Here is a 23,288-nt window from a genome sequence, read left to right as displayed (position 1 = left end):
CAGCAGCTTAAGGCACGGTCGCCAATGGTGGATCGAACAAAATCTGATGTGCAAGAGGCCAGAATTGGAGGAGCACACAGATCTGAGGGTTGTAGGGCTGGAGGAGTTTACAAAGACAGGGAGGGGCGAGGCCACGGAGGGATGGGAACACAAGTTTAAGAACAGAGGCGTTGCCCGACTAAGAGCCAATATAGGTCAGCAAGCAGAGGGGTGATGGGTGAGTGGGACTTGGTGCAAGTAAGGATACGGACAGCAGAGTTTTGAATGAACTCATGTTTACAGAGGGTGGTAGGTGGGAGGCCGGCCAGGAAAGCATTGGAATAGTCAACTCTGGAAGTAACGAAAGTCTTGGATGAGGGTTTCAGCAGCAGATGGGCCAAGATCGGGGCAGAGACGAGCAATGTTACATCTCAAATCCCTTCATGGCCACGCCCCTCTACATTTTTCCAATGCTGACTTGCTGTGCATCCGCCACCCCACCACTGGCTGCCATGCTTCTGCTGTCTAGGCCCGAACCTCAAGAATTTCCTCCCCAAGACTCCCTACTGCCAAGGCCCTCTTTAAAAACCGCCTCTTTGAATAAGCTTTTAATCATCCTCCTAATATCATCTGCTGTGGCTCGGAGTCAATTTTTGTCCAATTATGCTACGGTGAAGCGCCTTGCGACATTTTTTCTATGTTTAAAACACTATATGTGGGGTATGGGGCTGGGTGTTGATTGTGGGCTCAAAAGGATAAAATAACACTCAATTTAAATTGGAAATCTGTCAGATAGCAATGGGTACTGCGCAAAAGGACAGTCACATAAACCCCAACAGCTCTTTTAATCTTATGAATTAAGTTTGTTTGAGAAAATAGATATCACACATGACCACCAACAGCAAACATTTCCAAAGTTCAGCACAGATTGCATTCTTCGGTTTCTTATCACGATCTGTAAGCACCAGAGAATGAGAAATTCAGTCACCACTTCACTGGAGTATCTGTCGTTTGATCTAATTTTTAAGGTTCTATTGATTGCTGACTGGCAACGTTTTGGTCTTGGATGCCAATCTATATTGGACTTGAGGCCACCTTCCCAAAAAGCACATGATTTTAATCAACTAAGTTTCAAATACAGTCTCATTGAAGCTTTAAGGATGGAAGAAAATTAGAAGTATAATTCCCCCAACTACATCCGGGGAAGAAATACATATCAAAATTACACCCCTCACCCACATTTACCTTCTCTTAAGATTACAGAATATCCTTGATGTCCGACATACTTTGTATTTTATATGTTTTTCCTTGCCCGTTAGCAATTTAGTAAAATAAACTGGCATTAAAAATACTAATTTTCCAGGGTACACCACAAGCCGAAGCGAACATATTTTTACACTTTTTAAATCTCATATCATTTTATCTGTGCACAGTCCTCATTCATTAGTGCACTATTCCCACTTTAAACCAGAAGTGAATTGTTAAATGCAGTCTTGATGGAATGCTGTGGCAGGACCACCAAACGGCTCGGTTTTTGGAAGTGGTCATGGAGTGAGAGACAGAAAGTTACATTTTACAGCTCCTCACTATTTCTCTCAAATATCTGAAGTGCTTTGCATACGATGGTTAAGGGCAATGATTTATGTAGGCAGAATTAATTTTTCCTCATAAAAGTCAACAAACATCCCATTAATTGTTTTTGGTTAACAAAGGAATATTGGCTGGGATACCAGAAGCCTCTGCTCTTCTTCAAAAAGTGCCAGTGCCACGAGATCGCTAACGTCCCCATCTAACTCATCAGCAGGTAGAAAACATTGAATTATATTTCAAAAAACACCTGCAACAGTGCACCACTTCTTCAGCACTGCACTGTAATCCTAAATTGAGTGAAGTACTGAATCCCCAATCTGATGACTCAGGAGAGAGCTACTAACTGAGCCAAGCTGACACTCCAGCACTTGTCAAAGGGAGAATACTGCAGAATTAGGAATTAAAAACCACATCTGCTACAGTAATGATTTCAGTGTCTGGATGCCCATTAACAAGGGAAAACTCCCCAGTGAACTTTTTTTTTTTTTTTTTTTAATTTGTTTTATGGGATGTGGGCGTCGCTGGCAAGACCAGCATTTATTGCCCATCCCTAATTGCCCTTGTGAAGGTGGTGGTGAGCCACCTTCTTCACCGCTGCAGCCTGTGTGGTGAAGGTACTCCCACAGTGCTGTCAGGTAGGGAGTTCCAGGATTTTGACCCAGTGACGATGAAGGATCAGCGATATACTTCTAAGTCAGGATGGTGTGTGACTTGGAGGGGAACTTGGAGGTGGTGGTGTTCCCATGCGCCTGCTGCCCTTGTCCTTCTAGGTGAAAGGGGTCGCGGGTTTGGGAGGTGCTGCCGAAGAAGCCTTGGCGAGTTGCTGCAGTGCATCTTGTAGATGGTACACACTGCAGCCACAGTACGCCGGTGGTGGAGGGAGTGAATGTTTAAGGTGGTGGATGGGGTGCCACAGCACCGTGGAGCAGGGGGCCATTCAAGTGGGGGGGGGGGGGGGGGGGGGGGGGAGTTAAAAGAAATGTTATAGTGGTAGGGGATAGTATCGTTAGGGGGATAGATAGAGCTCTTTGCAGCCGAGAGCGAGGGTCCCGAAGGCTGTGTTGCCTGCCCGGTGCCAGGGTTAAGGACATCTCCTCTGGACTGGAGAGAAACTTGGAGTGGGAGGGGGAGGATCCAGTTGTCGTGGTCCATGTTGGTACCAACGACATGGATAGGACAAGGAAGGAGGTTCTGCTGAGGGAGTTTGAGCAGCTAGGGGCCAAATTAAAAAGCAGAACCGCAAGGGTAATAATCTCTGCATTATTACCTGAGCCACGCGCTAATTTGGCTAGGACAAATAAAATTAGAGTTAAAAATGCGTGGCTGAAAGACTGGTGTGGGAGAAATGGGTTTTGCTTCCTGGGACACTGGCACCAGTACTGGGGCAGGAGGGAGCTGTTCCGTTGGGACGGGCTTCACTTGGCCAGTGCTGGGACTAGAGTCCTGGCGGATCATATAACTAAGGCTGTAGAGAGGGCTTTAAACTAACTAGTGGGGGGGGGGAGGTTCCTAGAGAGCAAATAATAAAAATGACAACAGAGAAGGTCATAGACTCAGGTAGCAGTGGGGAAATTAAAAACCAGAGCATGTCAGGAAGGGGCAGAAGGTATGGAGTAAAAGGTAAAGTAATAAAAAGGGCAAAAGCAGGAACTAAGTGTCACAAAACATCTTTGAAAGTTCTCTATCTGAATGCACGTAGCATTCGTAACAAAATAGACGAGTTAATGGCACAAATAACTACATATGGGTATGATCTTGTAGCCACTACAGAAACATGGCTGCAGGTTGACAATGCCTGGGAATTAAACATACCAGGTTATTTAACGATCAGGAAGGACAGGCAGGAAGGAAGGGGAGGCTATGTTAATAAAGGAAGGAATCACTAATACAGAGAAATGATATTGGGTCAAAAGATCAGGATAATGAAACAGTTTGGGTGGAGATAAGGAATAATAAGGGGAAAAAAACACTAGTGGGCGTAGTCTATAGGCCTCCGAACAGTCGCAACTCTGTTGGACGGAGTATCAATCAGGAAATAGTTGAGGCTTGTAATAAGGGAACATCTATAATTATGGGGGATTTTAGCTATCATATTAATTGGACAAATCAAATTGGGCAGGGCTGCCTTGAGGATGAGTTCATTGAGTGTATTAGGGATGGGTTTCTTGAGCAGTATGTAACTGAACCGACCAGGGGGCAAGCAACCTTAGATCTGGTCCTGTGTAACGAGACAGGATTAATTAAAAATGTCCTAGTAAAGGATCCCCTTGGAATGAGTGACCATAACATGGTTGAATTCCATATTCAATTAGAGGGCGAGAAGGTTGGATCTCAAACAAGCGTGCTAAGCTTGAATAAAGGAGACTATGAAGGTATGAGAGCGGAATTGAGTAGAGTGGATTGGGAAAATAGATTAAAGGGTAAGACGTTACATGATCAGTGGTGTACATTTAAGGAGTTATTTTACAACTTCCAAAAAATATATATTCCACTGAGAAGAAAAGGGTGTAAAAGAAAAGACAGCCATCCGTGGCTAAGTAAAGAAATTAAGGATAGTATTCGACTAAAAACAAGGGCATATAAGGTAGCCAAATCTAGTGGGAGGATAGAGGATTGGGAAAACTTTAAAAGACAGCAAAAAAATAACAAAAAGATTGATTAAGAAAGGGAAGATAGATTATGAAAGTAAATTAGCAAAAAATATAAAAACAGATAAGTAAGAGTTTTTATAGTTATATAAAAAGAAAAAGGGTGGCTAAAGTAAATGTTGGTCCCTTAGAGGATGAGACCGGGAAATTAATGGTGGGAAATATGGAGATGGCAAAAACACAATGAATATTTTACATCAGTCTTTACAGTAGAAGACACTAAGAATATCCCAACACTGGACAAACAGGGGGCTAAAGGGGGGGGGAGGAGCTAAACACGATCAAAATCACTAAGGAAGTGGTACTCGGTAAAATAATGGGACTGAAGGCAGATAAATCACCTGGACCTGATGGTTTACATCCTAGGGTCTTGAGGGAAATGGCGGTAGGGATTGTGGATGCATCGGTAATAATTTTCCAAAACTCCCTGGACTCGGCAAAGGTTCCGGCAGACTGGAAAACTGCTAATGTAACACCCTTATTTAAAAAAGGGCAGTAGACAGAAGGCTGGAAACTATAGACCGGTTAGCCTAACATCTGTGGTAGGTAAAATTTTAGAGTCCATTATTAAGGAGACAGTAACAGGACATTTGGATAATCATAATTTAATAGGACAAAGTCAGCATGGTTTTATGAAGGGGAAGTCATGTTTGACAAATTTGCTGGAGTTCTTTGAGGAAGTAACGTATAGGGCGGATAAAGGGGAACCAGGGGACGTAGTGTATTTAAACTTCCAAAAGGCATTTGACAAGGTGCCACACAAAAGATTATTGCTTAAGATAAAAAATCACGGGATTGGGGGTAATATTCTGGCATGGATAGAGGATTGGCTATCTAACAGAAGGCAGAGAGTTGGGATAAATGGTTCATTCTCAGAATGGCAATCAGTAACTAGTGGTGTTCCGCAGGGGTCAGTGCTGGGTCCCCAACTCTTTACAATCTATATTAACGATTTGGAGGAGGGGACCGAGTGTAACATATCAAAGTTTGCAGATGATACTAAGATGGGAGGGAAAGTAGTGAGTGAGGAGGACATAAAAAACCTGCAAGGGGACATAGACAGGCTAAGTAAGTGGGCTGAGATTTGGCAGATGGAATACAATACTGGAAAGTGTGAGGTTATGCACTTTGGCAGGAAAAATCGTAGAGCAAGTTATTATCTTAATGGCAAGAAACTGGAAAGTACTGAAGTACAAAGGGATCTGGGGGTCCTGGTGCACGAAACTCAAAAGGTTAGTATGCAGGTGCAGCAAGTGATTAAGAAGGCCAATGGAATGTTGGCTTTCATTGCTAGGGGGATAGAATATAAAAATAGGGAGGTATTGCTTCAGTTGCACAAGGTATTGGTGAGACCGCACCTGGAATACTGCGTACAGTTTTGGTGTCCATACTTAAGAAAGGACATACTTGCTCTCGAGTCAGTACAAAGAAGGTTCACTCGGTTAATCCCGGGGATGAGGGGATGGACATATGAGGAGAGGTTGAGTAGATTGGGACTCTACTCATTGGAGTTCAGAAGAATGAGAGGCGATCTTATTGAAACATAAGATTGTGAAGTGGTTGGATCGGGTGGATGCGGGGAAGATGTTCCCGATGATGGGTGAAACTAGAACTATGGGGCATAGTCTTAGAATAAGGGGCTGCTCTTTCAAAACTGAGATGAGGAGGAACTACTTCACTCAGAGGGTGGTAGGTCCATGGAATATGCTGCCCCAAAAAGCTGTAGAAGCTACATCATTACATAAATTTAAAACAGAAATAGACAGTTTCCTAGAAGTAAAGGGAATTAAGGGTTACGGGGAGCGGGCAGGAATTTGGACATGAGTCTAGGTTCGGATCGGTCATGGCCCTGTGGGTAGCGGAGCGGGCCCAGGGGCCGTGTAGCCTGATCCTGCTCCTATTTCGTGTGTCTAATTCTGTTAGATTCAGGAGATGGTTCTGTGATAGTAGATTGGCGGTTAGGATCAGATCAGCCATGATCTTATTGAATGGCGGAGCAGGCTCGAGGGGCCGATTGGCCTACTCCTGCTCCTATTTCTTATGTTCTTATGTTCAAGCAAGCTACTTTGTCTTGGATGGTGTTGAACTTCTGAAATGTTGTTGGAGCTGCACTCATCCAGACAAGTGGCGAGTATTCCATCACACTCCATACTTGTGCCTTGTAGATGGTGGAAAGGCTTTGGGGAGACAGGTCAGACACTCACCGCAGAATACCTAGCCTCTGACCTGCTTTTGTTGCCACAATATTTATGTGGCTGGTCCAGTTAACTTTCTGGTCAATGGTGACCCCCAGGATGTTGATGGTGGGGGGCTCGGCGATGGTAATGCCGTTGAATGTCAAGGGGTGGTGGTTAGACACTAGCATGTTGGAATAGTCATTGCCTGGCACTTGTGGCGCAAATGGTACCTGCCACTTAGCAGCCCAAGCCTGAACGTCGTCCAGGTCTTGCTGCACAAGGGCATGGACTGCTTCATTATCTGAGGAGTTGTGAATGGCACTGAACACTCTGCAGTTATCAGCGAACATCACCATTTCTGACCTTATGTTGGAGGGAAGGTCATTGATGAAGCAGCTGAAGATGGTTGGGCCTATGACACTGACCTGAGGAACTCCTGCAGCGATGTCCTGGGGCTGTGATGATTGACCTTCAACCACCACAACCATCTTCCTTTGTGCTAGGTATGACAGCAACCACTGGAGCCGCCACCCCCACACCCGATTCCCACTGACTTCAGTTTTACTTGGTGCCACAGTCGGTCAAATGCTGCCTTGATGTCAAGGGCAGTCACTCTCGCCTCACCTCTGGAATTCAGCTCCTTTGTCCATGTTTGGACCAAGGCTGTAATGAGGTCATAAAACTTGGCTCATAACACATGAATACACTGGTAAACTGTGCCTCAGTTGGTCGCACTTTCGCAGAGTCAGAAGTATTCCAGATACTTAAGCACAAAATCTAGCCTGACACTCCAGTGCAAGTACTGAGGGAGTGCTGCATTGTTGGAGGTGCCGTCTTTCAGGTTGGCAGGCTGTAACTAGTGGGGTACTGCAAGGATCAGTGCTTGGGCCTCAGCTATTCACAATCTGCATCAATGATTTGGATGAGGGGATCAAATGTAATCACAGAATCACACAGAAACCCCACAGTGCAGATAGAGGCCATTTCGGCCCATCGAGCCTGCACCGACACATATCCTACCCGATCCCTGTAACCCCTACACCAACACATATCCCACCCTATCCCCGTAACCCCACGTATTTACTCCCCCTAACACTAAGGGTCAATTTATCATAGCCAATCAACCTAACCCGCACATCTTTGGACTGTGGGAGGAAACCGGAGCACCCGGAGGAAACCCACGCAAACACGGGGAGAATGTGCAAACTCCACGCAGACAGTCACCCGAGGCCGGATTCGAACCCGGGCCCCTGGCGCTGTGAGGCAACAGTGCTAACCACTATGCCACCGTGCTGCCTATATCAAAGTTTGCTGATACAAAGCTGGGTGGGAACGTAAGTTGTGAGGAAGATGCAAGGAGGCTTCAAGGGGATATAGACAGGCTAAGTGAGTGAGCAAGAACATGGCAAATGGAATATAGTGTGGAGAAATGTGAAGTTACGCACTTTGGTAAGGAAAATAGAAAAGCAGAATATTTTTTTAAATGGTGAGAGATTGGAAAATGTTGGTGTTCAGAGGGACCGGGGTGTCCTTGTACATGAATCACTGAAAGTTAACATGCAGGTACAGCAAGCAATTAGGAAAGAAAATGCTATGTTGGCTTTTATTACAAGAGGATTTGCGAACAAGAGTAAAGACGTCTTACTGCAATTATATAGGGCCCTGGTGAGACCACACCTGGAGTACTGTGTACAGTTTTGGTCGCCTTACTTAAGGGAGGATATACTTGCCATAGAGGGAGTGCAACAAAGGTTCACCAGACTGGTTCCTGGGATGGGGGGTTTGTCCTATGAGGAGAGATTGAGTAGACTGGGCCTATATTCTCTAGAGTTTAGAAGAATGAAAGGTGATCTCATTGAAACATACACAATTCTTACAGGGCTTGACAGGGTAGATGCAGGGAGAATGTTTCCCCTGGCTGGGGAGTCTAGAACCAGGGGTCACAGTCTCAGAATAAGAGGTCGGCCATTTAGGACTGAGAGGAGGAGAAATTTCTTCACTCAGAGGGTGGTGAATCTTTGGGATTCTCTGCCCCAGAGGGCTGTGGAGGCTCAGTCGTTGAGTATATTCAAGATAGAGATCGACAGATTTTTGGATATGAAGGGAATCAAGGGATATGGGGATAGTGCAGGAAAGTGGAGATGAGGTAGAAGATCAGCCATGATCTTATTGAATGGCGGAGCAGGCTCGAAGGGCCTACTCCTGCTCCTATTTATTATGTTATTATGTTCTTTTAGAGGAGATGCTGAAAGAGCAGACGGGGCCTCGGTTTAAGTGGATATAAAACATCCCACGGCACTACTTCGAAGAGGAGCAGGGGAGTTCTCCCCGGTGTCCTGGTCACTGTATATCCCTCAACCAACACCTAAAAACACATGATCTTGTCATCTTCACATTGCTGTTTGTGGGACCTTGCTATGCACAAATTTGCTGCCACATTTCCTACATTACAACAGTGACTACACTTAAAAAGTACTTAATGGGCTGTTAAGCACTTTAGGAGGTCCTGAAGGACACTAGGGCCTAGAAATTCGGTATAGCCCCGTTTGGGGCGTTAGATCTGGCGAAGCGCTAAGAGTACCGCCAGCTGCGACTTAGCGCCACCTGGCACGATATTGGGTCGTTGCGCCCCTGATGGAGTTTGCGGCGGTAAATCTGGCGCTGCACACGACTCTTAAGGCGCTAACGCGGAGGCGCTACCCAATATCGCTGCGGCGGGGCGCAGCGCAGGTGCTTTCAATAATCACTTTCCCTGAGACACACTGGCGCCGGCCAGCTCTTAAAGGGGCAGGTCAATTGGCATCACCAGACACACTCACTGCCTTGTAGGCCTTCAAAGCGGTGGGAGCCTACCTGTGGCGCACCAGCCTAGCAAGAAATGGAAAGGGTGAGGCAGAGGGCATTGGATGCTTTGGTTGGCGCAGTGGAATCAAGGCCAAGGAAGATGGTCGAAATGTGATTTATGTTTTGGACAGTCTCCCGGGTGTGAGAGTCAGTTATGTGTCAATGTATTAGTTTTGCTTTCTGTTGCCATAGCTTTCTCATGTTTGAAGGAACCACATTTTGTGTAATGAAACACTTCCTTCATTTACAATGGCCATGCCTGCTATTTACATGCATCTTGCCCTCCACAGGCTTGGGGGTATCAGACCGGCTGCAGATCTGGCTGAAGCAGCTGGCACAGCTCAGTCACCACCTCCTTTCTAAATCGCAGCCTTCTGACACACTGCTCCTCCGGCATGTTCATGTAGGAAAACTGCTGTCGGAAAACCCTGCCAGCGTAAGGTCTGCTGTGGTGACGTCTGTTGGCCCTCCTCTGTCTGGCCATGCCCGCCCCCCTCTCCCAGCGTCTCAGTGCCCTTTCCAGATGATTCAGCAGCAGGACCTTCCCCTCCAATGCAGGCCCCATAATAAGTGCCCACAGGAAGGTTCCCATTGTCAAGGCTCACCAACAGCAAGGCGATGGTCAGAAGGCTGCTGTTCCTCTGCCAGCGTGGGCCCAGTGGTCAAATGGCTCTCAGTGTGCAGGTCAGCAACTCTTTGTAGCTCTCGAGGAAGTTGTGCACCAGAAATGTGTGCCGTTTTTAAACCACACCAGTCCCCTTTAAATAACGCTCCTCCAGCCCGAAAGCGACTTGGTAAGGCCCAGGAAAACTGTCACTAATAGCGCCAGGCGCTACGGAGGGGGGCGCCACTGAATTTCCCGTCTGGGGCGCCGAAAAGGCGTTGCACACTCAGATGACATCATAATTAGCCTGCGCCCATGAGCGGGCGCTAAGCGTTAGCGCCGGCGCTAAATGCATACTCAATATGGGGCAAGGCGCTAAACGCCTTGCGCCCCACCAGAATTTGGCTATTGCCCCAGTTATTGCCCTTAGGCGCTAATCCCTGGCGCAACCAACCGAATTTCTAGGCCCAAGTCTGTCTTTCTTTTTAAACTGTTTCATTTGTTATGTTTTTGTATTTCAAGGTCACTGAACTCTGATCTATTTACTACTGGCACAACCCTCCTCTGTAGAAAGATTGCTGGTTCTGTGACTGGTGAAAATTTAGTGATGCACAGGAAGTATTATTGACATTCTTTAAAAAATAGATTCAAAACTCAAAAATGTAAAATACATCATACCTCCCAATTAGTATTCAGCACAATTGCAGAAGTTCATTGGGGAGACATTCAATAGTTAATTGCCAACTGGTCTCACTGATTTCAGCAATCTCCCATTTTGCCTCTTCCTTCAGAGGATGGGTGTATTTTTGTTTGTTTTGAATTTTTAACTTTTTTGTTAATGTTATTGAGGATTTTCTTCCCACACTGCAGCTAAGTTGGCAACATTAAAGTTGGCCAAAAAGCTGACATGTTTTAGACTACATTACTAGGACTGTTAGAGACAAAACCAACTGTACTTACGCTATACAAGGTTTTGATATATCCGCATTTGGAATGTTATTCCAGTTTTGGTCCATTCCTGCTGAGAGACATTTAGGCTCTCGAAGGGGTGACCAGGATGATGCCAAATATTGGAGCTCTTATCTTGTGAGGATAGGCTCCAAGAGTCAGGGTTATTTAATTGGGAGAAATGTTGGCTTAGAAGAGATGCAATTGAGGTTTTTAAATTGATAGTGATTAGATATATTCCAGTTGGACAGGTTTTTTGAAATGAAGAGTGATGGTAAGAGTAGAAGTCATGCCGTTTATGTTTACTGTAATGTTTTGCTGAAGAGCTACAGAAATGATACAAAGATGTTGGATAACAATTCCAAAAGAGGTTACAGGATTGCTGTAAGTTTACTTCTCAAAAAGGCAGATTGTTTACACAAATACAGTAGTTCAGTTTGTACCGAATTCAAAATAAGCAAAATACACACAGGTATGTGATAATACTATAATTGTTTACAGTCATCTCAGGAACTCTGCAAAGCAAGGCAGTTTGCAATGTTCCAGAGTTTACACTGCACAGCTAAGAACATTTTTAAGGAAAGTGCAAACACTATTGCTCCTTAGTGTAGTATTATCAGGTCATTAGTTATATAAAATAGAAGTTTTCCCACTCATGAGGTTGAAGCCATAGCATTGCAATGTGAGCAAACCAGATGGCCATTAACATGTAGAGAAAAGGAGGTCAAGAAACCTAACCTTATTTTTTTTATAAGATCCCTTCCAAACAGTTACTCTGAAATAGTTGATATATATTTTGTGTATGCTGATTTTAAAATAATCCAAGTCTGTTTTTGCATTCTCACAATTGATGGTGCTGTATTAAACAAAATTCAAATCAAATATCAACTTGCATAGTTAGAAGTCTCACCTTTAGAAGTATCGAGGATGGAAGCTGATTTATATTCGGTGGCTCAGATTCCATTCTTAAGTCTTGAAGATTTTCATGGGGGTCAACTTCATTGTCTTTAGGTCCCAAAGGGGACACTGAACGTTGCAGCAGAGAAGAGCAGTCACCCATGTTACCCTGAAGCTCCACGTTAGTGCATTCTGCTGTGGAAGTAGGCAAAGTACATACAGGTACCGGACGCTGTGCTATGTCATTATTTAAATCAGTCTCAGGAACTCCTTCAACTGCAGAACGAGGCAGTTTGCAAGGTGTACACGTTTGTACTCCAGCACATTTACGTTTGCAAACTGGCATCTCGGAATAGTCTGACGAGACTGTTCTAAACAAAGGTGGCCCAATCAGTTTTGCTGGAACAGTGGAAAGTAAATTCTTGCCCTGTTGCTCCCAGATAGCAAGTTCCTTAGAAGAAAGAAGAAACTTAGCGCACTCCTCCGTAGTTGTCAGTGCAGCGTATCGCTCCGCTAGTTTGGATGCACTTTCGAACTGATCCTCATCAAGAGCAGAAGTATTGTGAACTATGAAGCACAACATACAAGGTCCACGAAGAAAGCAGTTCTTTCTAACTTTCCGTCTTCTTTTCTTCACACGCTTACCATTTTTTGAAAGAAAATGGCCCATATAGAAGACTCAGAACCTTCTCCAATGTTATGTTTCTACAAAAAAAAAAGAAATTGAAAGTGAAAAGCACTAAAATTGCACCAGTACAGATATGTACACAACATATTCATCACTCAACTGCTCTTGTAACTTCAAGTTACAATCTTAAAATTATAATCACAAGTTCCTTAGGTGAAAGAAACTTAGCACACTTCCTCTAGTGGTCAGTGTGGGGTACCATCCTGCGAATTTGATAAAAACAAATCTCAATGCTTTTGTCATAGCCACTGCATTTCTAAATGCAGTATTTGGTGTTATGCACTGACTAAACAGAGTACGATGGCATTAACTGCTTTGCATTAACAAATATCAACAGTAATTTCATTCCATGAAGAAAATATAACTTTAAGAACATTGATATACTAAACTGACACCACAGCAGCTTCCTAAAGTTCACTTACAATTACAAAACTCAATTGTTTTATTGTACAGTAGCTCAATACATTGCTGACTGCTACAGCACTTTACTATTCAAAAATCTGAAAGTTGAGACACAAGCTTGATGCACAACATTGTCTTAGAATTACATTTCCACTGTAACTGCTTTATGAACACATTATGGAGCAGATATTTACTGTCAATAAAATTAAATGGTACAATTAGACTTTTAACACCAATTTCTCACAATTGCAATTTTAAACGCTCTCAACACAACCACCCTACCCGAGACCACCACCAAGTTGACACTCTGCTCAAATCCTCTTCTTTCCAGACAGAAAAAAAGTTTGTTGAGATAGAGAATTGAGACAGAACACATGCAGCATCAGTAAAATTGGGTAACACCCATTTCAAAATTAACATATCAATCCTTTATCAAGATTTAATTGCATCCATAAAATCTGACAACATTCCATAATACAAAGAGTTCTAAACAATAAGCCATGCAGAATTTACTTCATCTGTATTCCTAAAAACAGATGCAAGCATCTATATGCTAGAGAGCAGTTTGCACAGGTTTGCATCCATAATAATTCAAACAGTAAACTTCTGATAAAAGGTACGATGCCAGTGGTGGTGGTTGGGGTGGGGTGGGGTGGAGCGCAGGTAATGAGATTGGGGAAGCAGCAAGTGGAACCCAACTGTGCCCCAGGCAGAAAAAGGGAAGATAAAAAGGTAAGAAATCCCTCTTCTGGTCACTTGCTCACCTCCTAGCATCAATACTACAGAGCAGCACTGACAGACACCTGAGAGAAGGTAATATACCCAGCCTTTCAGCTTGGAAATGCTGCAAGACATGACCTAGAGGGGGAAGAAAAAATAAATTAAAACTTTCAATCAACAGAGATTTGGGTAATTCTTGATTAACAGTTGGCCCTTGTCATGCTTGCTCTGTAATGGGAGCAGCTGCCTGCGGAGTGAACGGACTTGTGGAAGGGGGAGGGGGAATCAATGTGTGACATCACAGGAAAGCAGGTAAGTGACTGGTTGGTGAGTACTTCTCTCTTTTTTTCCTCTTTTTCTCTAAACTAGGCCATTGGTTAAATTAAGAGCCATGATTTTAGATTAAAAACTATACATAGATAATTAAGTGACATTTCAAACTTGAAAACCTGCCCTGTCATCTCTATTGTATTTTATTTAACTAATTAGGTTATGTGTTGCAGCTGTAGCATGTGGGAACTGCTATGATCCACAGCAACCACATCTGCAGTAAGTGTCTGCAGCTCGAGCAACTTCAGCTCAGAGTTGATGAGCTGGAGTCCAAGCTTCAGACACTGCGATGCATCAGGGAGGGAGAGAGTTACCTGGACACTTTGATCCTTTGGATAAATACTTCAAATTTGGTCCGTGGTTAGGAACAGGAGGGGGTGACTGCGAGTGAGACAGGTATGGGGATCCAGAAGGTAGCATTGGAGGAGCCTCAGCCCTTGCACTTGTCCAACAGGTACGAGGTTCTTGCAGCCTGTGTGGACGAGAGCAGGGACTGCAGTGAGGATGAGCAAACTGACCACAGCACCATGGTTCAGGGGACCATTCAAATTGGGGGAGTAAAAAGAAATGTATTGGTAGCGGATAGTATAGTTAGGGGGATAGATACTGTTCTCTGCAGTCGAGTGCGTGAGTCCCGAAGGCTGTGTTGCCTGCCCAGTCAGGGTTAAGGACATCTCCTCAGGGCTGGAGAGGAACTTGGAGTGGGAGGGGAAAGATCCAGTTGTTGTGGTCCATGTTGGTACCAATGTCATAGGTTGGACTAAGAAAGAGGTTCTGCTGAGGGTGTTTGTGGAGCTAGGATCCAAATTAAAAAGCAGAACCACAAAGGTAATAATCTCTGGATTACTACCTGAGCCACGAACAAATTGGCATCGGGTCAATAAGATTAGAGAGTTGAATGCGTAGCTCAAAGATTGCTGCGGGAGACGTGGGTTTTGATTCATGGGGCACTGGCACCAGTACTGGGGAAAGAGGGAGCTGTTCCATTGGGACAGGCTTCACTTAAACCATGCTTGGGACCAGTTTCCTGGCTAACCGAATAACTAGGGCTGTAGATAGGGCTTTAAATAGTGGGGAGGGGGGTTGGTTCATGCGAGTGGAAACTTTGAAAGTCATAGAGAAAGTAGATGGCAGTAGTGCAGGTTAACGATAGGGACAATGATAACCAGAGTATGACAGGAAGAGACAGAGCGTACAAACATAAGGGTGTGCGAGCAAATCGAGTCAGTAGGGAAAAATGGTAAAAAGACAAAATTAAAGGCTGTTTATTTGAATGCACGCAGCATTCATAACAGGATAGATGAGTTGACGGCACAAATAAATGGGTATGATCTGATAGCCATTACAGAGACGTGGTGTCAAGGTGACCAAGGCTGGGAAATGAGTATTCAGGGGTATGAGACATTTCGGAAGGATAGGCAGAAAGGAAAAGGAGGTGGGGTAGCTCTGTTCATAAAGGGTGAGATCAGTGCAGTGGTGAGAAATTATATTGGCTCAGAAGATCAAGATGCAGATGAAGTTTGGGTGGAGATAAGAAATAGTAAGGGAAAGAAGTCACTGGTGGGAGTAGTCTATAGGTCCCCTAACAGTAGCTGCACTGTAGGACAGAGTATAAATCAAGTAATAATGGGGGCTTGTAAGAAAGGTACTGCAATAATAGTGGGCGATTTTAATCTTATCAATTGGACAAATCAAATTGGCAAGGGTAGCCTTAAGGACGAGTTCAGAGAGTGTATTCGGGATGGTTTCTTAGAACAATACGTTGTGGATCCAACCAGGGAGCAGGCTATTTTAGATCTGGTAATGAGACAGGATTAATTAATGATCTCATTAGGAAAAGATCCTCTTGGGAAGAGTGATCATAGCATGACAGAATTTCAAATTCATTTTGAGGGTGAGAAACTTGGGGCTGAAACTGGTGTCCTAACTTAAATAAAGGCAATTACAAGGGTAGGAGGACAGAGTTGGCTAAAGTGGACTGGGAAAACAGATGAAAAGGATAAGACTTTAAATAAGCAGTGGCAGACATTTAAGGAGATATTTCGTAACTCTCAGCAAAGGTTTATTCCAGTGAGAAAGAAAGACTCTACGAGAAAGATAAACCATCCATGGCTAAGGAAATTAAGGATGGTATCAAATTGAAAAGGCATACAATGTTGCGAAGATTAGTGGTAGGCCAAAGGATTGGGAAATTTTTAGAAAGCAGCAAAGAATAATTTAAAAAAAGAGGGAGAAGATAGCTTATGAGAGTAAACTAGCAAAAAATATAAAAACAGACAATAAGAGCTTCGACAGGTATATAAAAAGGAAGAGAGCAGCTAAAGTAAATGTTGGTCCCTTGGAGGATGAGACTGGGGAATTAATAATGGGAAACAGGGAAATGGCAGAGACTTTGAACAAATATTTTGTATCGGTCTTCACGGTAGAAGACACTAAAAGCATCCCAATAATAATTGATAATCAAGGGGAAAAAGGGAGCAAGGGCAGAACTTAAAACAATCACTTTTACTAGAGAAAAAATACCAGGCAAACTACTGGGACTAAAGGCTGACAAGTCCCCTGGGCCTGATGGCCTGCATCCTAGGGTTTTAAAAGTGGCTGCAGAGACAGTGGATGCATTGGTTGTAATCTACCAAAATTCCCTGGATTCTGGAGAGGTCCCAGTGGATTGGAAAACTGCAAATCTATCGCCCCTATTCAAGAAAGGAGGGAGGGAGACAGAAAGCAGGAAACTATAGGCCAGTTAACCTAACATCTGTCATTGGGAAAATGCTGGAATCCATTATTTAGGAAGTAATGGCAGGACATCTAGAAAATCAGAATACAATCAAGCAGAGTCAACATGGTTTATGAAAGGGAAATCGTGTTTGACAAATTTACCAGAGTTCTTTGAGGATGTAACGAGCAGGATGGATAGAGGGGAAACAGTAGATGTAGTGTATTTGGATTTCCAGAAGGCATTCGAGAAGGTGCCGCATAAAAGGTTACTGCACAAGATAAGAGCTCATGGTGTTGGGGCTAATATATTAGCATGGATGGATAGAGGATTGGCTAACTAACAGAAAACAGAGAGTCAGGATAAATGGATCATTTTCAGGTTGGCAAACTATAGCTAGTGGGGTGCCACAGAAATCAGTGCTGGGGCCTCAACTATTTACAATTGATACATTACTATATTAATGACTTGGATGAAGGGACCGACTGTAGCCAAATTTGCTGATACAAAGATTGGTGGGAAAGTAAGTTGGGAGGACAGAAAGAGTCTGCAAAGGAATATAGATAGGTTAAGTGAGTGGGCAAAAATTTGGCAGATGGAGTATAATGTGGGAAATGTGACGTTATCCACTTTGGTGGGAATAGAAAAGCAAAATATTATTTAAATGGAGACTACAGAATGCTGCAGTAGAGAGGGATCTGGGTGTCCTCGTACATGAAACACAAAAAGTTAACATGCAGGTACAGCAAGTAATTAGGAAGGCAAATGGAATATTGGTCTTACTGCAAGGGGGGTGGAGTATAAAAGTAGGGAAGTCTTGCTACAACTGTACAAGGCATTGGTGAGATCACACCTAGAGTACTGCGTACAGTTTTGGTCTCCTTATTTAAGGAAGGATATACTTGCATTGGAGGCAGTTCAGAGACGATTCACCAGGTTGATTGCTGAGTTGAAGCGGTTGTCTTATGAGGAAAGGTTGAGCCTATGCTCATTGAAGTTTAGATGAGAGGCGATCTTATTGAAACATAAAAGATTCTGAGGGGGCTGGACAGGGTAGATGCTGAGGGGATGTTTCTCCTCGTGGGGGAATCTCGAACTAGCGGGCATAGTTTCAGAATAAGGGTTGCCCACTTAAAACGAAGATGAGGAGGAATTGCTTCTCTCAGAGGGTCATAAATCTTTGGAATTCTCTACCCCAGAGAGCTGTGGAGGCCGAGTCATTGAATATATTCAAGGCGGAGATAGACAGGATTTTGAAAAACAGGCGAGTCAAGCGTTATGGGGAGCGGGCAGGAAAGTGGAGTTGAGGCCAAGGTCAGATCAGCCATGATCTTATTGAAGAGCAGGCTCGAGGGGCCGAATGGCCGACTCCTGCTCCTATTTCTTATGTCCTTATGACTGTGACGGTGTTGCATTATCCCTCCTAACCCTCTCTGTAGCCATCCAAAAGGTTGACAACGCCATCCTCTTCAACACCTCTCCACCTTCCAGTTCCATTACTTATACAATTGTAGAGAGGATCGCTACCAATGGCTTTTCCTGCACCATCACCTGCAGAATCCCATTTGGTTCTGTTTTTGGCCCCGTTCTCATCTATATCGTGCCCTTGGCGAGATCATCTGCAGACATGGGACCAGCTTCCACATATATGCTGATGACACCCAGCCATACCTCTCTCAATCCCTCCATAACCTCAGCCATCAGGTTGTTTGTCCGACATCCATTCTTGGATGCACCTTAACTTCCTCCAGTTAAATATTGGGAAGACTGAAGCAATCGTCTTCGGCCCCACCACAAATTCCACACACTCACACCTGACTCCATCCCCCTGATTGCCACTATTTCATGCTGAACCAGAATCTGCAAAACCTTGTCTGTCCCACAGTTGAACTTTCAACCCCATAACCTCTTCATCACAAAGTCTATTTCCATCTCTAACCTTCACCTACCTCCTCTATATGCTGATGAAACCTTAATCTACACCTCCATCACCTCTAGACTCGACTATTTGCTGGTCTGACCAGCAACCCATCCTACACCCTCCAAAAATCAATGGACCAGATCAAAGCTCTGCAGTCCTGCTACATCTAGACGTGAATGGTGGTGGACAATTAAACAACTAACGGGAGGAGGAGGCTCCATGAATATCCCCAGCCTCAGTGATGACGGAACCCAGCACGCGAGTGCAAAAGACAAGGCTGATGCGTTTGCAACCATCTTCAGCCAGAAATGCCGAGTGGATGATCCGTGTCGGCCTATTCCGAAGGTCGTCACCATCACAGAAGCCAGTCTTCAGCCAATTCGATTCACTCCACATGATATCAAGAAATGGCTGAGCGCACTGGATACAGCAAAGGCTGCAGGCCCCGACAACATCCCGGCTGTCATGCTGAAGACTTGTGCTCTAGAACTAGGTGTCGTTAACAGTGCTATCAAGCAGCAATTTTTTTTAAGTTCGCTTATGGGATCTGGCCGTCGCTGGCAAGGCCAGCATTTATTTGCCCATCCCTAGTTGTCCTCGAGAAGGTGGTGGTGAGCCGCCACCTTGAACCGCTACAGTCCGTGTGATGATGGTACTCCCACAGTGCTGTTAGGTAGGAAGTTCCAGGATTTTGACCCAGCGACAAAGGATCGGCAATATACTTCTAAGTCAGGATGGTGTGAGACTTGGAGGGAAACTTGGAGGTGTTCCCATGCACCTGCTGCCCTTGTCCTTCTAGGTGGAAGAGGTCACGGGTTTGGAAGGTGCTGCCGAAGAAGCCTTGGCAAGTTGCTGCAGAGCATCTTGTAAATAGTACACACTACAGCCACAGCACGCCAGTGGTGGAAGGAGTGAATGGGGTACCAATCAAGCAGGCTGCTTTGTCCTTACTTACCAATAACCTGCTCACTGATACTCAGTTCATGTTCCGCCAGGACCACTCTGTTCCAGACCTCATTACAGCCTTGGTCCAAACATGGACAAAAGAGCTTAATTCCAGAGGCGAGGGTGACTGCCCTTGACATCAAGACAGCATTTGACCAAGTGTGGCATCAAGGAGCTGGAGTAAAACTGAAGTCAACGGGAAAACTCTCCACTGGCTAGAGTCATACCTGGCACTAAGGAAGATGGTTGTAGTTGTTGGAGGTCAATCATCTCAACCCCAAAACATCGCTGCAGGAGTTCCTCAGGGCAGTGTCCTGGGCCCAACCATCTTCAGCTGCTTCATCAATGACCTTCCGTCCAACATAAGGTCAGAAGTGGGGCTGTTCGCACAGTGTTCAATTAGATTCGCAACTCGTCAGAAAATGAAGCAGTCCATGCCCGAATGCAGCAAGACCTGAATAACGTTCAGGATTGGGATAATAAGTGGCAAGTAACATTCGTGCCACACAAGTGTCAGGCAATGACTACCTCCAACAACCGAGAGTCTGACCACCGCCCCTTGACATTGAATGTCATTACCATCGCCAAATCCCCCACCAACAACATCCTGGGGATCACCATTGACCAGAAACTTAACTGGACTTGCCACATAAATACTGTGGCTACATGAGCAGGTCAGAGGCTGGGTATTCTGCAGCCAGTGTCTCACCTCCTGACTCCCCAAAGCCTTTTCACCATCTACAAGGCACAAGTCAGGAGTGTGACGTAATACTCTCCACTTGCCTGGATGAGTGCAGCTCCAACAACACTCAAGAAGCTCGACACCATCCAGGACAAAGCAGCCCCGCTTGATTGGCACCCCATCCACCACCTTAAACATTCACTCCCTGCACCACCAGCACACCATGGCTACAGTGTGTAGCATCTACAAGATACACTGCAACAACTCACCAAGGCTTCTTCAGCAGCACCTCCCAAACCCACGACCTCTACCACCTAGAAGGACAAGGGCAGCAGGCGCATGGGAACACCACCACCTCCAAGTTCCCCTCCAAGTAATCACCGTTCCTTCATCGTCACTCAGTCAAAATCCTGGAACTCCCTCACAACTGTGGGAGTACCTTCACCCCAAGGACTGCAGTGGTTCAAGAAGGCAGCTCACCACCACCTTCTCAAGGGCAATTAGGGTTGGGCAATAAATACTGGCCTTGCCACCAACGCCCACATCCCAAGAACAAATAAAAGAAAATCCACAAGTCTACTGCCCATAGCCAAACCTGTACCCCATACCCATCATTTCCATCCTCTGACCTACATTGATTCCACATCCCCCAATCCTTCAAATTTAACATTTTCACCCTTGTTTGTATTTAAGTCCCTTTAGGGCCCCACCTCCCAGCTCCAGACTCTTCCAGTCCTACAAATAGCCAGTTCTCTGATCCTCTGACTGAAGCCTTTTGTGTATCCCCTGCTTCCTTCACACCACAGCTACTTAAGTCACACCCTGAACCTCTCCAGCTCCTCCTTTAAAGCCCACCTTAACCTCAATATCTCTTTGACTAAGCATTTGGTTACCCCTTCCTAATATCTCCTTCTTGATTTGGCATCCATTTTTTCTCACAACTCTGAAGTGCCTCAGATGTTTTACTACATTGAAAAGTGCTGTACAAATGTAAATTGTTGTCGCTGACAAATGACGACTGCACAACTCTTCTGAAAGAAATTTTGCAACATCTGATGTGCAAGAGCAAGATTTCTCTTAATTCATTAGGACAGTTCAATGTACTTCACAGCAGTTTTGATGGGCCTTCTTATATCAAGTCACCTCATGTGGTCTATGTAAACATATAAAAATATTTATCAATTTTAAATGTAATTTTACCCATTAAACATCAACAATGCTGATTGAGGCTTGCCTTGATATGTTGTTGCACACACCTTTCAAGCAAAATATTTAAATTTAAAAAAAAGTTCCATCTGTTTTGCACTTTTCAGTGTTAAAATTACACTGATTTTCAGACTGAACAGTAATGCACATGTCATGGAATTTGAATGCAAGCCAATAAGTCTTGTATTTCAAATGACAACCCTCACTCATTGAGAACTAAACCGTTACACCCTGGATAGCTCTGGGCTGTTCTCAAGCCTAACACTATTATACGTAAATAACATAAAAAAATTCAGAGAGCTGGGCACCAATTACAAACATGGACTTCAGAAATGCCCTACACACTAAATTGGTTTTAACTGTCAGAATAATTGACACTGTAATTCAAAGTGATTATATCAGGTGGATTGCAAAAGCACCTGAAACTGCACCTTTAATAAACCATTAATAAAACCCAAAAAAGCATATCTACTATAGATTTATGTGGCTAATATCTTGCACGTTTTTCACTATTAACGATATATATTCCTTAAGAATGCCAGAGGGCATTTTTAGCATTGAAATCACAACGGATTATACATTAATACAAGAGTTCACTGAATCAACCTGTGACTGTTGGCTACGAGCTGAACGTGATATTTAAAAAAAACACCCTTCGTTATTAATTTTTAATGTCCCCAAAATTTTTCAGCACTGAGGGCCACTTGTCTTGAGGCCTGCTCAGAGTTCGATTCCTCTACTGTCGTACTTTTGCACTCGCACTGTATCAGTATTCCGACTTCTGACATGCCAGCTCCAACATTCTGCTTCAGACACACTCATTTTAAACAAGGCCTCAGCTGCCCAGGGTCTGTCTTTGAAACTGTAAATAACAGTAAGGAACGTTCTGCCTACCGGCGACTATTCCTCCCTAGCTTTCACACGTTTGCGACCTTTTACAGAGAGGTGTCATAATTCTAAGTTTAAAAAAAATAACCAGTTACGAATTGAAAAAAATAGCGAATACAAACTGCTTCGGAGCTTCCTGCACTGCAAGGCCTACTTCTTCAACTGAGCAACTCGCAGCACAGCTCCAGCCTCCGCCACAGCTCATTGGTGCCAATGAATGAACGTCACTCGGTAGATCCGCCCTTTGATCGGAATCCCACGAGTCGCTTAGCTGCCAAGTGTTTAGATAGCAGGAGTGCAGCTAACTCGGTGGGTCGTATCGCTGTGGAAAAAATTTGAAGTTGTATGTACTGTATTGTAAATTAAGGAAGTTTGTTGGGGGGCGAGGAACATTATGCGGACGCAAGAGCTGTTTTTTCCCCCTGAAATTAGGTATCTTTGAGTGTTTGGGCTAAGTGGGAGTTTTGAGAAGCTGGATCTTTTTCCAAAGTATATATATATGTAAAGGGGATGAGATGGTCCAGGATATGCAGGGACCATTTTAGAAGTTAATCTGGCCCGTAATTGAGAATTTTAATTTCTCATACTTTAATTTGTGCATTTTGCAACGATTTCAAATAGATGATATGTATGTGGTATTCAAAAACACACTATTGTAGGAGTCCGATAGCAAAATACTGCAGATGTTGGAAATCCGAAATAACAACAGAAAATGCTGGAAAAACTCAGCAAGTCAGGCAACATCCGTGGAGAGAAATTTGAGTTGACGTTTCGGGTTTGACCCTTCTTCAAAACTCTTTGTATTGTAGGAGTCTCTGCACTCCTAACAAAGAATCTATAACTTACTGGATTTATTGTCTAAGAACTTTACAAAACAAGAAACTACAGGAGAAGCTCAAAACAGGTCTTTTCTCTTTCAATCCACACGAGGACTGGCTGGCCCCGCCCTCTACCTCTGACATCATGACGTCATCACGTTTCCCACTGAAGGGGACGTCACGTGACCCACGTGATGACGTCATCGCGTCAGATCGCGATGTTGTCGATCTATCTCTGTTTAACCAGAGCCAACTTGAAAGGTTATAACATTGGTTACAGACAAT

General features: G+C 44.3%; 1 protein-coding gene across 4 annotated transcripts in view; it reads right to left on the bottom strand.

Annotated features, from left to right (window-relative positions):
* fbxl17 (F-box and leucine-rich repeat protein 17) overlaps window positions 1-22,475 on the bottom strand; it is a 950,602-nt gene extending 928,127 nt beyond the window's left edge. Inside the window, exons 1-3 of one of the 4 annotated variants that reach the window (XM_085987565.1) lie at window positions 22,192-22,475; window positions 13,542-13,635; window positions 11,701-12,392 (exon numbers count right to left, since the gene is read on the bottom strand). In XM_085987565.1, coding sequence (XP_085843691.1) covers window positions 11,701-12,357 — 657 coding nt within the window. In that variant the 5' untranslated portion in view covers window positions 12,358-12,392; window positions 13,542-13,635; window positions 22,192-22,475. The remainder of the gene's footprint in view (window positions 1-11,700; window positions 12,393-13,541; window positions 13,636-22,191) is intronic. The other 3 variants (XM_085987585.1, XM_085987575.1, XM_085987556.1) reach the window with 3 other exon arrangements.
* Between the last annotated feature and the right edge of the window lie 813 nt (window positions 22,476-23,288).

The sequence above is a fragment of the Somniosus microcephalus genome, chromosome 1 (assembly GCF_052327205.1).
Source record: "Somniosus microcephalus isolate GS21.2 chromosome 1, FLI_Smic_1.0, whole genome shotgun sequence".
NCBI classification, from domain to species: Eukaryota; Metazoa; Chordata; class Chondrichthyes; order Squaliformes; family Somniosidae; genus Somniosus; species Somniosus microcephalus.
Note: the sequence above shows the minus strand (reverse complement) of the source record. Positions and strands in the feature narration are given on the sequence as shown.